At 37.4% G+C, this 17633-nt stretch overlaps 1 protein-coding gene across 1 annotated transcript in view; it reads right to left on the bottom strand.

Moving 5' to 3' along the window:
• The window catches only part of CYBB (cytochrome b-245 beta chain), a gene marked incomplete at both ends in the record, with an annotated part of 42452 nt that extends 28333 nt beyond the window's left edge, over positions 1 to 14119 (bottom strand). The window contains 3 exons of the mRNA XM_080719299.1: positions 9639 to 9749; positions 11600 to 11695; positions 14075 to 14119. Of these exons, the coding sequence (XP_080575425.1) occupies positions 9639 to 9749; positions 11600 to 11695; positions 14075 to 14119 (252 nt within the window). The remainder of the gene's footprint in view (positions 1 to 9638; positions 9750 to 11599; positions 11696 to 14074) is intronic.
• Between the last annotated feature and the right edge of the window lie 3514 nt (positions 14120 to 17633).

Genomic DNA, 17633 nt, shown 5'->3' with positions numbered 1-17633 from the left:
TTGGGTTACTTATTTTAAATAAAATATTCTGATTTATTTATTTTTTATTTTGGTGGTACTGGGGGTAGAATCCAGGGGCTTTCTACCTCCGGGATATACTCCCAGACCTATTTTATATTTTATTTGGAAACAGGGTCTCACTAAGTTGCTGAGAGCCTCACTATAAGTAGCTGAGGCTGGCGTTGAACCTGTGCAATCCTCCTGTCTCAGCTTCCCAAACACTGGGATTACAAGTGTGCACCACCACTCCTGGCTAATATTCTGATATTTTTAGAAAAACATAATTACATGGGAAATTGTGCTTACTTCTCTCCTAGTTAGCCACTTCTAAAGAGGACAGGCTGCTTCAACTATGCAAGTTGATTCTCGGAAGTGCAGAAATACCAGTGAGGAAGACACTGAGGATTCTAGAGAAAGTATTAGGCTTTATTAAGTGCCTTCTGTGATCTAGGTAGTTTACCTAGAATAATTGCCTCATTTAATACAGTAATAAAGTATTACCATTCTCATTTAGTAGATAAGAAAATTTAAAACTAAAACTGCATATTGGCTGGAATCAAATCTATTTGTTTATAAAAGGTTCATGTCTTCTTTTTCAAATCAAATGCAAAGATATAGTCATTATTATTGTAAGTGCCCAGAAACCTAAGACAAAAATTAAGTAAAAAATGTACTTAACCTTGCGTACTTTATTTGAAAGGTAGTCACAGAAAAGTGGGTAGAAGAAATTATGGCCTCAAAGGGAAGGAAATCAATGAAGGATACATTATTATATCAGTTATCACTATCACATATTAATGTGCTGAATCACACTATGGAACTCTGAAAGATTGTACAACTGGTTCTAAAGGGGTTTTGGGTTTGGCTTTTGGTTTATTTGTTTTTTGGGGATTTTTTTGTGTGTGTGATACTGAGGGTGGAACCCAGGGGCTTTGCTACCTCCAGGCTATACTACCAGACCTATTTTATACTTTATTTGGAAACAGGGTCTCACTAAGTTGCTGAGATCCTCACTAAGTGGCCGAGGGTGGATTTTATTTGTTGTTTTCAACCTAAGGGGTTAGGAAGCTCAGGTGTTCAACTAACCAATTCCATTCATCATTGGCTGAGGGCTACTCTCAAGCTTCAACTCCCTGGTATTTCAGACTTGCCTAGAAGAGGGCTAAAGAAAAATTTCCAGGCAGAGAAGGAGTGGCGCTTGCAGAAAGAGCTGTTCCCACCACCACCATTACCCCCCCCCAAAAAAAAAAAAAAAACAGAAAAGAAAAAATCAAGAAAGAGCCATCCCATGTATTGGAATGTGGTGGAGCTCCAACAGATTTGGCTTTGGCTCAGTGTCTCCAGTGCAGTCAAGTACTTACTTTAAAAAAAAGTACTTACTTACCCTCAAAAGAAGGATATCCTATTTGACATTATTAATCTTATATATTTTTTAAATTATTTTTTGTACTGAAGATTGAACCCAGGGGCATTTTACCTCTGAGCTATATCCTCAGCCTTATTTTATTTTTAATTATTTATTTTGTGTTACTGGGCATGGAACCCAGGAGTATTATATCCCCAAGCTACACCCCCGGACCTATTTTTTATTCTTTATTTTGAAACAGGGTCTCACCAAGTTGCAAAGAGCCTCACAAAGTAGCTGAGGCTGTCTGCAAACCAGGATGCTCCAGTCTCAGCCTCCCGAATGCTGGGATTACAAGTATGTGCCACCACACCTGGCTTTTTTTTTGAAACAGGGTCTTAACTGCTTTGTGGAGGGTTTCACTAAGTTGCTGAAGCTGGCTGCGAACCTGTGATCCTCCTGTCTCAGCCTTCCAAGTACTAAAATTACAAATATGTGTCACCACACCTGGCTTATTTTTCTTAAAATTTTATTGCTGCATTGTAACTTCACATGATAGTGAGATTCATAGTGATATGTTCATATTTAGTTTACATTTCTATTGGAAAAAAATTCTGACCATGTTTGTTTTCTTATATATTGTCACTGACTTTCATGCATATTTTAAGTGTTAAAAAGTATTTTACCATGTTGTATCTTTTATGAAATTAAGAAAATACCTTTTCCCTATTTCCCAATTACCACTTCCTCCATAGTTTCTAAGAGTCCTTGTGGTAGGCAGAATTTGAGGACGACCTGCAGTGAACTAAAATAATCATCTCCCCTTGTGTTTGGAGGATACGTATAAGTGAATAGGAAGCAATATCACTCTCCTGATTTTGTTATATTATACGAGAAGAGAAATTTTGCAGAGGTAATTAAAGTCCCAAGTTGATTTTAGAGGGAGATTATCAGTTGTGCCCAGTAATCCCAGTACTTGAGAGGCTGAGACAGGAGGATTGCAGGTTTGAGCCTAGCATGCAGTAACTCAGTGAGATCCTGTTTCAAAATCAAAAGGGCTGGGGATTTTATAATCCCAGCATTTGAGAGGCTGAGACAGGAGGATTACAGTTCATAGACTTAGCGAGATTACAGTTCAGCTACTTAGTGAGATCGTCCGTAATTTATTGAGACCCTGTTTCAAAAAATAAAGAATAAAAATAGGGCAGGGTGCTGTAGCTCGGAGGTTGAATGCCCCTGGGTTCCATCCCCAGACCCGTAAAAATAAAAAGGACTGGAGTTGTAGCTCAGAGGTAGAGCACCTGGATTCAATCTCTAGTACTGTAAATAAATAAATAAATAAATAAATAAATAAATAAATAAGTAAATAAATAAATAAATAAATAAAGTAGACCTGGAACAAAACATAAATCATAAATTATTTAAATTTGGGTCTCGAAGTCTGAGATGAAGGAAGTCAAATATTTGAAACACAAGAAGGATGGAGAGGGACACATGTCAGGGAATGCAGGAGATTCCAGGACCTGTATCTCCCCTGACTGACTGTCAGCAAGGAAACAGGGACCTGAGGCCTGCAACTGCAAAGAATCAATAAATCAGAAACAGATTTATGTCCAAGTCTGCAGATAAGAATTCCATTTATCAGACATTTTGATTTCAGTCTTGCAATACCCTGAGTAGAGAAGCTAGCCACAGGTTGCTGGACTTCCATCCAACCTACAGAAATGTAAGTTCACAACTGAGGGTTGTTTCAAGCTATCAAATTTGTAGTCATTTGTTACACAGCAAAAGATAACTAATACAGTCCTTACTGGAGTGGTGGAACCCAGATTGGGATGCTAAGAATCAGAGAATGACCTAGAAAATAAGGTGATTAAACCTACAGAAATGCATTGACTCACTCCCATATTTGCATTTTCCATATTGTTTTATTTTCTATTTCCCAACGAATCATTTTGAAACTTGGGGAGGGGAGAACATTCACTGGCTTCTTCATGAAAATTTTGAAGAAAAAAGGATATGGTTTTATTGTGGTCTCTATGCTGTCTCCATAGTCCTATATTTCTCATCCTCACAATCATCAACATGGATGATCACAAATGTGAAGCAGTAGATGTTGATGCCCTTTACCAGCTTTTGCAACAAACTCTCAGAGAAAAAAAAAAAAGTGAACACCAGAACAATGAACTGGGGAAATGCAATGTCCATTCAGCTATACTCTATTTTATCTTTTTTGTTTTGTTTTATACTGAGGACTGATTCCAAGAGCATTCTACCTCTGAGTTATACACCCCAGCTCTATTTTATATTTTTATTTGAAAATAGCATCTTACTAAGTTGCTGAGGCTGGCCTTGAACCTGTGATTCTCCTGTCTCAGCCTCCCACAAATTGGGATTACAGATGTGCACCATCACACCTGGATGTTTTATCTTAATAGTTAAAATTTTTTTGGTGGTACTGGGGTTCCTAGAAACCTTCCACTTCCGGGCTACACTCCCAGACTATATATATATATATATATATATATATATATATATATATAGTTGTTGTTGTTGTTTGGAAACAGGGTCTCTTAAGCTAGAGAGGCTGGTTTCAAACCCGCGCAATCCTCCTGTCTCCGCCTCCCAAGTGCGGGGTTACAGGTGTACGCCACCACGCCTGGCCCTAATAGTTAATTTTTAAAGATAGTTAATATAAAATATACTTCATTAAAAGGAAAAACATAGACTACTAGTCACTAATGAGCCAGTGGAATGGGTTCCACAAGGGCATCAATCTTTCATTTTTTTCTGCTACCTTTTTTGGTGTGGTCATTAATGGCAAATCATGCTGATACTGGGCTTTAGAGAAAATGATCTCACCACTTCCTGCAAAGGGGGCAAGATGACCAGTTGGTAGGGTGGGAAGGAAGAGCTCTGCTTTCTTTGATTGACTTTGATTGCCTAAGACTTTACCACTCCTCCTCACCATGCAGATACCATTTCTTTACTTCAAGTCACTTCAGAATTATTGCCAGAAACCTATGAATTACCGGAGCTGCTATTAGGGTTCATAGCTTCAGCACTGAACTACTCCTTTGCTTTCTACCATTGACTTCTAAAGGGAAGTTTCACTATTACTGTCACTGAGAGCATTGCCTAATTTTGATTTTAGAACTATCATTCTAATGCAAGGTACATTGTTGAGACACCTTGGCAAATTTCTACGCTCTAATGAAACTGAATTTCAAAAAAAAAATGAGAAGTAGAACTATAAAAAAGTGTGTATTTAATGGAGTGTAACCTGAGTTTTTGTAGTTCCATTTTATGTACACTTACTGCTGCCACATGCACAACTGACATATTTGAATTCAGTTAGGCATAGTACCTGTAATCCCAGTACTTGGGAGGCTGAGACAGGAGGCTTGAAAGTTTAAAGACAGCCTTAGCAAGTAATGAGACTCTCATCATCCTAGCAAGACTTTGTTTCAAAATTAAAAAAAAAAATAGGGCTGGAGGTGTAACTTGGAAGCCAAATGCCTCTGGGTTCAATATCAAGTACCCCCCCACACACTATAATTAAATAAGCTTAGAGAATATCAATACCTAATGGCAGTAGACTATGCAATAAATGTGAAGAATACCACTTTATTTGAAAACCACTATTTGTAATTTTAAAATAACATGTTTTTTTCTATTTCTTCAGGATTCTAATTTTCCTAAGGTTGTAGCCTATTCATCCTTACATTTTTAAATTTTATTTTTGGTGGTACTGGGGTTCCTGGAAACCCTTCTACCTCCAGGCTACACTCCCAGACACCTATTTTTTATATTTTTATTTGGAAACAGGGTCTCTTAAGCCAGCGCAGCTGGCTTTGAACCTGTGGGATCCTCCTGTCTCCATCTCCCAAGAGCAGGGATTACAAGCGTGCACCACCACACCTGGCTCCTTCTTACTCTTAACTCGCCACATGTTCCAAGTGTCTAGCACATGCATGACACTCAACAAATATTTATTGGCTGACAATTCACTAATGACAGACTGAATAAATTAGTGTAATTTTACTAAAAGGAAATTCGTTTGTTTTTCAGTGTTAGGGATTGAACTCAGGGCCTTGCACATAGTAGATAAGCACTCTACCACTGAGCTACACTCCTAGTTAGAACGATATATTCTACATTTGCATTAATTGACCTGTTTTTCAGCTAATAAATTAATGAGACAGAAAGCACAAGAAACTCACTCTAGGAGGCCAGGTAGTTAGAGATAGAGCCACAGTGAGGTCCTTGGACTCTTAGACTATATAAGGTAGAAAAAAAGACCTTCTCACCTTCCTGTTTCTTTCACAAAGCTCTAGGGCTTTGCTAGCTAAACATTAGTTTGTACATCTTGAGGTTTCTTTGGGGATTGATATATGCTGATTCCTGACCATTGCCTGTCTGCCTCGACAAAGCATCCTGAGAGCTTTTACCCCAAAACTTCAAGGAGTAGGGCACAACCCTGGAGGTTTCTTTGTTGAAGTAAATAGGATTACAAAGTTAAGTCTGAATGATTTGTAACTCTAGCAATTGAATAGAAGTTCCATGGGTGTTTATTTCATACAGTGTTCCACAAAAAAGTTCTTGAAGTTACAAAATCCTTGTCATTTCTAGACTTAAGTTATTCTGAATACTCAAACATTCATATATGATGGATTTATAATACCAAGATATAGCAACAGGGCAGTTTTTTTTTTTTTTTTTTTTTTGGCGGTACTGGGGTTCTTGGAAGCCCTTCTATATCCGGGCTACACTCCCAGACCTATTTTATATTTTTTATTTTGAAACAGGGTCTCTTAAGACAGGGAGGCTGACTCCGAACCAGCGCGATCTTCCTGTCTCCTCCTCCCAAGTGCGGGGATTACAAGCATGCGCCACCACGCCAGGCGCAACAGTGCAGCTTTAAGAACTGTAGGTGTCACAAAGAAGAATGAATTGCCTCTGTGGCCACGATGACCTGAGTTTCAACTCAATACACCTCATAGCACTTCCACTGAATTTTGTTCCCACCTCACTTGCTCGATATACAACAGATTCAGTGAAGTCACAGCAGACTCACTCATTTTAATCCCAAATGCATAAAGTTTATATTTTAGGTTGGGAATCCTAGGAGGAAGGATGTGCCCTGTCTGAAAGATTGTTACTTGCAGCTGGTTTTAAAAATATATTCTTTTTGCATATAGAGCTATTTGGTTACAGAGCTGAGCTTCCCTGAGTTTTAAAGAGCAGCTGTATTTTACCCTTATTAGAGATACTCTTGGGAATCTTCACTCTACAGCCACAATTACCCTAAAAGCTCCCATTACAACATATGCTGCTCCTGGGTCATGGGAGCTCAACTGCAGTGCAATTTGAGGTTGTGGGGTAACAAGAATTTCCTAACCGGTTACCCTGGTGGAAACACTGCCTGTTTTTCAGATTTTACTTCCTCTAAATGGAAAATATTAACCAGGCATGGTGGCACAGTCTGTAATCCCAGTCAGTCCTTGGAAGACTGAGACAAGAGGACTGCAGGTTCATGGACCTCCACAACTTAGTGAGACTCTGTTTCAAAATAAATATAAAATAGCGCTGGGAGCATAACTCAGAGGTACAACGTCGCTGGTTTTAATCTCCAGTGCTAATAAATAAATAAATAAATAAATAAATAGTATTCAAAAGGCAATAGAGAGAGTAAAAATAATTGTGTCTTTATAGAAACATAAAGCTACAGTGCATAGGCTTCATTTAGGAAGTGTTCACTGGACACCTTCTCTGTATCAAACACTGCTCCTTACAGTAGATAGCTCATCTGTTAAAATTTTAATCTAGTTCAATTCCAACTCAGTGGTTTCTTAGGTTGAGGAGATTGTTTGGAACCCCTTGTAACTGATGTCTAATACTAAATTCGGTTGTTAGGTTTTGGTTTTGTTTGGATATCCATTTTCAAGACAGCTTGATGCAACACAATTTGTGACTTAAATAAAGGAAATTTCTCAGTGTTGTTTAGAGAAAAAGGTCATAACTCTTTTTAGAGTATCATAAAATGTTTGTCAGCATTCATATTATTTTTGATTTGTTGTTCTGATGAAGTAAAGGTAAATGTGTTGGGGTATTTTTTGTCGATTATTGAATGATGTATTGATTTCAGTGCTGGGGATGGGACCTAGGGTATTATGCATGTTGAGCCACTCCATCTTTCCCAAGTAGACTTTTCAAAGTCCAATTTTAGCAGCAGGTTTAGGATGAAAAGACATTTGTAAAGACACAGGTAAGAGAGAATTCACCTTAACCATAGCTACTAATCCTATATTAGTAAACTAGATGTTGCAAGTTCTTAATAAAAAAATTCTCTGGATTAATTTATTATGACTAAGAGACATGAGGTGGAGGTTAAAGTAGTTATATCTGTTGTTGCTAGTTTAGTTCACTTTCCTCCTCCAAAATATTCTGATTGCCTAATGAAGTACTAACTCATTAGATTCCAGTTTACCATCAAAATCTGAGATTTCTTCTCCAGGCTTATCTCAGACACCTATTCTATATAGTCCTTACATTCCCATAAAGTAGTTTGTTGGCTATTCTCCTGCATAAATTATCTCAATTTAATAAGTATCTCTAAAAATATTATTATTATGAAACACATACATCTTCTTAAAGGAAAATAGAGGTCACAAGCCACTGATGGGCTAGTGGAGTGGGACCCAAGAAGGAATTTATCCCTAATTTTGCACAAGTACTCTCTTTGGTGTGGTCAGAGATGGTAAAAAAATCCAAAGCAAACCATAAGTCTTTCTGATACTAGGCTTTTTTTTTTTTTAGTGCTGGAGGTTGAACTCAGAAGCATTCTACCTATGAGCTACACCCCTAACTCCCCCTTTTTTGAAACAGGGTCTCAATAGGTTGCTGAGAGTATTGCTAAATTGCTGAAGTTGGTCTCAGACCTTCAGTCCTCCTGTCTCTAGCCTCCCAAGTACTGGAATTATAGGCATGTGTTACCAAGCACAGCTGCTGAAACTAGTTTTAATAAGTAATATTTTCTCACTACTTATTTTGCTTCTTACTATGCCATTTTCTCCAGGTAGAAGCTTTTCTCTCTCATTTATACCTTGTAGGTGCTTATTTGTCCTTATATGCCCATCTTTAATACAATCTTGTTCAAGAAGCTTTTCTACATATCTGTCCCACCTGATATAATTTATCTCTTTGACCTTCAGAGTTCTTCATTTGTAATGTTTTGTGAGACCAATAAAATTTTGCTTTGTATTATATTTGAGTATTAAATTCCTTAATTCTCATCTTTGTATAAATATACAATAAAGCTGCATACCATTTTATAGGTTACAGGTGTTATTCCTACTCAATGATTTTTCCTTTTAATGAAGTTTATTTAGGTGCTCACTTAAGTGTTGAAGTGAGAGGAAAAATCTCTGTACTCATCAATTCCATGAAACTAACAATTCTTAGTCACATTTCATTGCAATATGAGACTTTTCTCATTGATTCCATCTATTTGGGATATTATACACAACATATATTTTCACTAAAATAACACCAAAACATTAATTCTCAAATGCATACCATATATATATATATATATTTTTGTATATGTATATATATACAAATGAAAGATATATTTGTATATAATATATACAAATATATAAAATAATATTTTAAAATATTTTTGTATATAAAAATATATTTTGTATATAACATATACAAAATATATTTTTGTATATAACATTCCAAGCATAAAACTATGTTTAAACAAACGTGTGTGTGTGTGTGTGTGTGTGTGTGTGTGTATGCACACATGCCTGCTTATTTTATTTCCTATTTTTGAGATACAGTTTGGTTGGTTGCTTTTTAAAATTTCTTTTTTAGATTAAATAGTTGTCCGAGGAAGCTCGATTTGCAAATCATATAGTAAAAAAAAAAAAATCCACAGAACAGGACATGGTTTGGCTCATGAATATTCTACAGAATCTGAAGCCCACACGAACTTGTGGTTTATATTCCTAAAGAAGGGCATTTTGTGTGATGCCTCTGAAAAATATAGGAACTCAGCTGATTGTGGTGGTGCACACTTGTAATCCTAGTACTAGGGAAGCTGAGACAGAGGCTCGCAGGTTTGTGACCAGCCTCAGCTACTTAGTGAGAACCTGTTTCAAAATAAAGGATAAAAAATAGGGTTGAGGGTGTAGCTTGGAAATGGATGCCCCTGGGTTCAATCCCCAGTACCCCCCAAAAAAAAAGAAATAAAAAATGAGGAACTCAATAAAATATTTGTTCTTACCGCACTGGAACCCCTGAGGAAGGAAAGCAAATTTCGACAGACAGGTAGCAGGATCAGCATGCAGTTGAAATTCAGGCAGGCTGCAGGGGCCCTGGCCAAGGCCAGAGCTGACTGGAAGAGGAAGCAGAGGGAGTAGAGTGATTCCTGTGAACACAAAACACCCTCACTCCCACTTTCCCAGCATTGCTGGTATGAGGGCTTACACCAGACACTCCAAAAGATCTGGGAAGGAAGGTCCTTCAGAGCAGAAGGTTTTCTTTTAGGGCTTGCTAGGATCTTTCGTTTTAATCTGAAACTGGCCTTTTATTCCAGTCCAAATTTTTACTATGAAAAGTTTCAAACATAAAGACAAGTGGAGCCAGGTGTGTTGGTGCATGCCTGTAATCCTAGTACTTTGGAAGCTAAGAAGGAGAATCTCAGGTTCAAGGCTGGCCTCAACAACCTAGAAAGACTATGTATCATAATAAAAAAATAAAAAGGGCGGGGTCTTCCACTCTTCTGGGAGATAGAATGTCCTGGGTTCAATCCTGAATATCGAGAGAGGGAGGGAGGGAGAGAGTCAGATATATTTACTTTGAATACCTGTTTATCTACCTCCCAGATTTCACCTATTATATTTTCATATTTTTACTTTATCACATATATAGCTTCCCATCCCTCTCTCCATGAATCAACTCATCCATCTCACCCCTACACTTTAGTTCCTTTCAAAGTAAATTACAGACTTCAGTTCACATCTTCCTGAGTACTTAAGCATGCATATCATTAACTAGAATTCAGTCTCAAAACTGGAGCTTTTGAATATTTATTTATTTATTTATTTATTTATTTATTTATTTATTTATTTTGTAGTACTGAGGATGGGACCCAGGGGCATACTACCTCCGAGCTACACCCCCCAGCCCTATTATTTTTTTGTCTTTTTATTTTTGAAACAGGGTCTCACTGAGTTGCAAAGGGGTCTAAGTAGCTGAGACTGTCTGAAAACTACAATCCTCCAGTCTCAGCCTTCCAAGTGTTGGGATTACAAATGTGTACCACCATGCCCGGCCTTTTGAAGATTTTAAACAAGGTTTTCTTAGCACTTAGACTGACCTTAACAGTAACTTAAGTTGGTATGGTGTGATGCTTAGGCATTATAATTATTAGCTTTGTAATGTTTGAAGAATTTGCAAGCCAGGCACAGTGATGTAAACCTGTAATCCCAGTTACCCTGTAGGCTGAGGCAAGGAGAATTGCAAGTTTGAGGCCTACATCAGCAATTTAGTAAGACCATGTCTTGCTAATTAAAATAAAAGGAGCTGGGTGTGCTATTCAGTGCTAGAGTACTCCTGGGTTCAATCCCCATTACAGCAAAACAGTTGAGTATTTTGAAGGAAGATAGCATCCATGCAGTTGTAATTATTTTCATTTTGATAAAGAAGCCTGACAGTTCAAGGAAACAGTTTACTAAAGGACCCAAGGAAACTCAAGAGACTTCACTTTGCTGGCCTACTGAAAGGGTGTGGCATTTGACCAAGTTCCTTAAGATCTCTAGATGCAGAGAGAGGCTGACTTACTGAAAATAACTTTATAATATGTCACCAGGAGCAGGGTTTTCCAGCAGGTAGGAATCATATGATTTTCAATATATAGAAAAATCTTCCTTTTCCAACATATGTTACCCATGGATGCATGACTCAAACCTGGCCTTCCATTCCATTGTCAGCATTAGATTTCCCCTTTCAGCCAAATGGTACCATGGTTCCTGGGAGGGGAAAGATGGTACTGGGGCCCACTGGCGGTGTCATTGAGAGTGTCTTGCCCAGGACATTGCAAAAGAGGGAGGGAGTGATGAGGCAGATGGTGGTATTTGGGTTGGTCAGAATATTTATTTAAAACAGTAAAGGGCATAAAGAAAAAGAATGTCTGACTAGAAATGTGAGCTGTCCCATATTTGATGAGATGGAAGTTATACTTACCCCAAGAAGTTTTCGAGTATAATAATACTTATCTTCAAGATCATAAACTCTGTAGTACCAGACAAAGAGGAAGACATTCATCCCCAGCCACACCAGCTGCACAAACAGAAAGAGTCGTGTGAAGTTCTCCTATCTCACTATGTAGATTCTATACAGCATTGGAGTCAGATCAAGGTCAGGACTTCTCCAAGTCCAGCTTTTATCAAAGACAGTTACAATGCTGGGTGGAACCAGTCCACAGCCAGCTCTTTCCTGCAACACAGTCAACTACCACTTTTCTGTAATTAACCTTGTATTGTTCCCCATGAGTATTTTACCACTTGGAAATAGTAATAATAATTTGTGACAAATTATTATGTCTATTCTTTCCTCCTTTATTCCTCCTCTTTTTTCATAGCCTTAAATAGGTTGATAACCTTCTTAGCTTTAGATAGGTAGATCACAGCAGTTGACTAGTCAAATGAAAGGGAAAATAATATATTACTATTGCTTTCCCCTTACCAGTAGGACATGGTATTATGCTCTCACAGGTGCCAGTCACCTTTCCCTTTCTAGGGAAAATCTTGTCAGCTAATGTGTCACGGCTTCCATTCTGCTTATTAAGTCATACTTAACTCTGAAGGAGAGGATATTCAATGTGAGCTTAGAGCAAGAGTCCCAAGATTTGAATACAAAAGAAACTTTCCACACTGTGATCTAATTTCAGCTCAAACATTGACTTTATCTGGTGGTGGCACTAAAAAAGGTTCAGCTACATAGTGATAGCTTGTTAACTATTAAATTACTAGTTACCATTAATATTAGCTATTGAATTTCTTTTTTTGTGTGTAGTACTGGGGGTGGAACCCAGGGGCTTTTCTACCTTCGGGCTATACTCCCAGACCTATTTTATATTTTATTTGGAAACAGGGTCTCACTAAGTTGTTGAGAGCCTCCCTAAGTAGCTGAGGCTGGCTTTGAACCTGTGTGATCCTCCTGTCTCAGCCTCCCAAGAGCGGAGATTACAAGCATGCACCACCACGCCCGGCCTAGCTAATTGAATTTTTATAGATACATGAGGATAATTTCACTTTACAAAGAAGAAGGTGCTAAAGTGATTTTTCCATTTTCTGACTTTCTCATTCTTCCTAACGTTGGCTTTCTGAACTGAGTCTTCTCTTTAAAATATATGAGCTTATAATTTAAAAGGATGTCATTTCCTGGAAGAAATGTACTGAAAGCTAAAAGTATAGTTACATCTTATTTTCTATAGCAAATATCTCTTAAAATGGTGATAAGAAATCTAGTTCATAGGTTCAAATTTGCAGAACTCTATATTGCAGTACAATGATGGTTTGGCATAAAATATGTTTTAAGGCCATAAAAATAGGAAGATTGAATTAGTATAGCTGGTATTTCTCTCATTGTTTGTACTTTTGAGGGTAGAGTACTAGGGACTGAGTCCAGAGGCATTCTACTTCTAAGTTAACCCTCAGCCCAATTTTATTTCTTATTTGGAAACATGGTTTACTAGATTGCTGAGAGCCTTGATAAGTTGCTGAAGCTGGCTTTGAACCTGTGCTTCTCCTGTCTCAGCCTCCCAAGTACTGGGATTAGTAGCATGCTCCACCATACCTAGTTTACAAAATATATTTCAATATTGACATATTTGTTGTTTTTATTTTATTTGTGCCACTAATTTATTTCAATTTCTTAAAGTAAAAGATGCCATGTATTCTGTAATAAATCTGTACAAAAGTTATATTCACAAGCTTTCTTTTTAATATCATGCTCCCACAGCTACTAAAAAGTCTATATTAAAATCACATTTCTCTCTTTCCAATTTGTCCATGACTGATTTGCTGAGAACACAATCTAAGAACATAGTTGTATTCTTCATGTTATAGAAACACAGAGATCAATGTATATTAAAAATTAGCCACATCTTTACATGTAGGAGTCCAGATCACACTTAAATTTCTTAAATTTTAATAAGCCTTAAAAATAACTCAAGTTTAGACTTCAGAGAAAGGATAGTACTTGGTTTTAAAAAGAAATTTAAGAATGGTTTATTTTTGTTGTCATTACTGAAATAAAGGTCCAAATATGGACCAGTCTTATCTTTTATATTTTGAAAATGGTATCAAGTTTCAATTGAGTATTTTTTAATAGTTTAAACACATAAAAAGTAGAGAAATTTGCTTCTGAGTAATGAATGAACAACACAGAATTATGATCATTAGCATAAAGTTCCTTTTGCTCATGTAAAAGGTGAAACTCTGGCTGACTTTGTACTCCCAAAATTTCAGAATTAAACTGAGAGAAATGAGCACTCTAGATACATTCTTTCTATTCAGGAATTTGGAAGAATAAACTCTAAACATAGATAATTGTTTATATAATTTCTCAAACAAACAAATGACTTTGTTCTATTCTAGCTTTCAAGAGAACCCAGACATGTCAAAAATTAATCATTTATATCTTGTTGGTACTTACAATGACAAAGATGGAGACCCCCTCATTCACAGCCCAGTTCCCCATGGTGGCAGAGGTTCGTTTGTTGTGTCTGTGTTTCTTCTATACTGTGCTTCTTCACAAGAGGAAATGAAAACAGCAGCCTTGGGGCAATATGTTTCCTTTTCAATCCGAAATTAGCTAATCATTGGTCAACTGAAAAACATGTTTCCATAAATGATTTAAATTTTTAACCACAAAAAGTATAGAAAAAAGTTATATAATGGTCCAATCATAACTAAACATATTAGAAAAAGAAAACAATTTCTACATCTGAAAGACAGCTCCAGTCATGGGATGTACTAACCAGTGTGTACTAATGTTTGCACTAACCAGTTATCTGCTTACAGTTTTCAAGTCAACAAGCCATTTCATGGTACTTGGTAAAATAGAATAAATGAATGTGATATCTTTTGGTAGGCTTGTATAGTGTTATTTGTGGCCTCTTGGGGTAAGTGACAATTAAAAGGCTTCATTCTATAGAATGTTATCTATATGCTAGATTTATATGTGTGTATATGTGAGCTGAAAATGCATAAAAAATACATGTATGTATTCACGCAGACATATATATTCATTTGAGTCTTATAACTCATTCCCTATAAATTCTGTTATTAATATTATATTTACAATGTGGCTCCAAAGTCTATTATTTCTAGCCATGACACTAAAAAATGATAAAGCTGGACTGCATCAAACTTACCTTAAATCACTTAAATTATTAAACATACAGCTACTGGGAATGAAAATCTAACAAAAATGCCAAAATGCTCAGAGGACAATCTTGTTCTCAGGCAGATATGGCCTCGCTACTAAGTGCATAAACATAGAATGAAAGTTTGTCAGATATGCTAGATATCAAACCTGGATATAGCATTCCCCATCTCAATCTTGTTCTCAGGCAGATATGGCCTCGCTACTAAGTGCATAAACATAGAATGAAAGTTTGTCAGATATGCTAGATATCAAAGCTGGATATAGCATTCCCCATCTCCCCAAGCTGCTATCCATTTATGTGTGTGTACTGTGTGTGTGAGAGAGAGTACTGGAGACTGAATCCAGCTTCATTCTACCTCTGAACTACTTCTCCAGCCCTATTTTTTATTTGGAAACAAGACCTCACTAAGTATCAAAGAACCTACCTAAGTTGCTGAGGCTGGCCACAAGCCTGTAATCCTCTTGTCTCAGCCTCCCAGGTACTGAGATTACAGGAGTGTCACCATGCCCAGTTGCTAATCATTCTTTAAAACATAAAGGAAGCTAGGTAGAAATGGGTAACAGGAGGAACTCTAGATGAAAAAAGAGATCCTATAGAGGAGCAAATAATAACTGAGGGGATGGGAGGGGGAAGAGGGAAACTCTCTAAAGCACATGATGTACTTAAACAAACCTATCAAAGTCAATCACTAAGCCAATCATGGGTAGGTGAGATGGGGAGGGAATGGGGTGAGGATCACGTAAGGGCTAATTGGGTGATGTGTGCATGTATGTCTCCACCATCTTTTATCCTATTAAGATGTATGACTACAATACAATTAAAAAATAAAAATTAAAAAAAAATCTAAAAGAGGGTAGGATGGTAACGCCACTACAAGATCAAAACTGACTAATTACACAAGGGTGGTTCATTGAGTAATAATGTGGGCAGCGGGTTAAAAAATTTGGAGGAGTTGGAAGGGAACCAAAGAATATAAGAAGAGGGAGCCGGGTATGGTGGTGTACACTTGTAATCCCAGAACTTAGGAGGTTGAGACAAGAGGACTTAAGGCTCTAAGCCAGAATCAGCAACTTAGCAAGGCTCTCAGTAACTTCATGAGATCCTCTTTTCAAATAAAAAATAAAATTGTGCTTGGGGTGTAGAATGCCCTTGGATTTCATTCCCAGCACAAGAAAAAAGAAAAAAGGAAGTGAAGCATGATTTTCTTGGTAGCTTTCAGCAAACCACTTGGTACAGCCTCTGGAATTATGACATAGTAAAGTACTATTGCTTTTTCACTTTGTAATATGCAAAGAAAGGTACTCCATTCCGACCTTCTCCATTCCTCTTGAAATACACATAAATCACATAGAGAAAAGTTGGCCTGCTTCTATTCCATATAACGATGAATTCAAGGAACACACACAACCAAAACACGTGCCAGTTATTTGCTTCTTTGCTCCCTGATGAGTACTCTACTCTTCCCTTATCCTGCAATGTTTCAAAGAGAATTATATTTGCCAGCTTTTCTTGGCCCTCTGATTTCTGGTATCTTTACCTAAACTAGAGGATGGGGGCAGGGAAAAAAACTGTTTCTTCTCATAGCTTTCTACTTCAAGTGGAATCCACAAAGTGTCTGCATCCCACTGAGGCTCCAGCTCCCAACAGTCAGTCCCTCTCTGTTTCATGAGCTCCTGATGGTCAAGCACCACTCTAGCTCTAGATCTTGCCAGATACCCTGGCTGCTGAGCCGAAGTTACACCACCTCCTTCCAGTTCCCCACCAAACCTGAAGGCGGTAACTACTTCCTGTCACCATCTTTATGTTGTCTCTGCATGCCCTGTTGGGATTCTCCACTTTTCCATCATCCATGCCACAATTTCCTGCCATGAAATTCCCTCTGTTGAAATACTGTGGTTTCTGTTCTTCTAATTAGACTTTGACTGAAACAGAAAGTAAGTCAGATGAGTGCTAATTTTCTCATGTAATAAAATAAGGGAGAAATATATACCTTAAAAGCAGTAAAACACTTTTTTTGTGATACTGGGGATTGAACTCAGGGACAGTCTACCTCCAAGCTATACCTCCGGCCCTTTTTAATTTTTTTTGTTCAGAAACTGGCTCTCACTGAAAGCCTGGCTATATTGAGGCTGTCTTGGAATTTGTGATCTTTTTGCCTCAGTCTCTTAAGTACTGGATTAAAGGTATGCACCATTATGCCTGACTTCATACACCTTTAAGAAACCTGTTTTCTGTCTTCTGCCCCTCTGAAACTCCTCCAAAAGGAGGACTACCACTCCTTTCAGCTTTCCGAATCTCAATTAAGTCTTCTCTTCTGCACTTCTTTCTCCTTTTCCCTTTCCCTTCCTAATGGTCCATCTTCTCTTGTCTTTCCCAGTTTTCATTTACCTCCTGAAGCTTGTGCTCTGCTGGGGAGGCAATGAGAAAGGGACCAGGAATATTTATACACTAGGAAATAATATTCCTCATTTTATATAATAATGTTCCTTGTTCTCTATTCTTTCAACACTTCCCCCACTCCCTTTCTCTTCCTCTATTATTTCAGAAGAAAATTCAAAAAAGAGAATTTTTCATGGGTAATCAAATATTTCCTCCTATTAGTTTTTTTCTCCTTTATGAAAGTAATCACAGGGTTGTGAGCAGTAATTTCTTGAGAGCCTTAAGAACCTCAATCAGTTTCACAGCTGGAGGAAGAGAGATCAGTTGCAGTGGAAAGTAAAATCTTTATTCTATTGAAAGTAACTTCCCTTTCGAAAACACCATTTAAGAAAAAATGTAATACACACTGCTTTTACAAAGACAGGCAGAAAGATCTTTAAAGGA

This window comes from Muscardinus avellanarius, assembly GCF_963383645.1.
Source record: "Muscardinus avellanarius genome assembly, chromosome: X".
Lineage (NCBI taxonomy): Eukaryota > Metazoa > Chordata > Mammalia > Rodentia > Gliridae > Muscardinus > Muscardinus avellanarius.
This window is presented reverse-complemented; position numbering and strand designations above follow the sequence as displayed.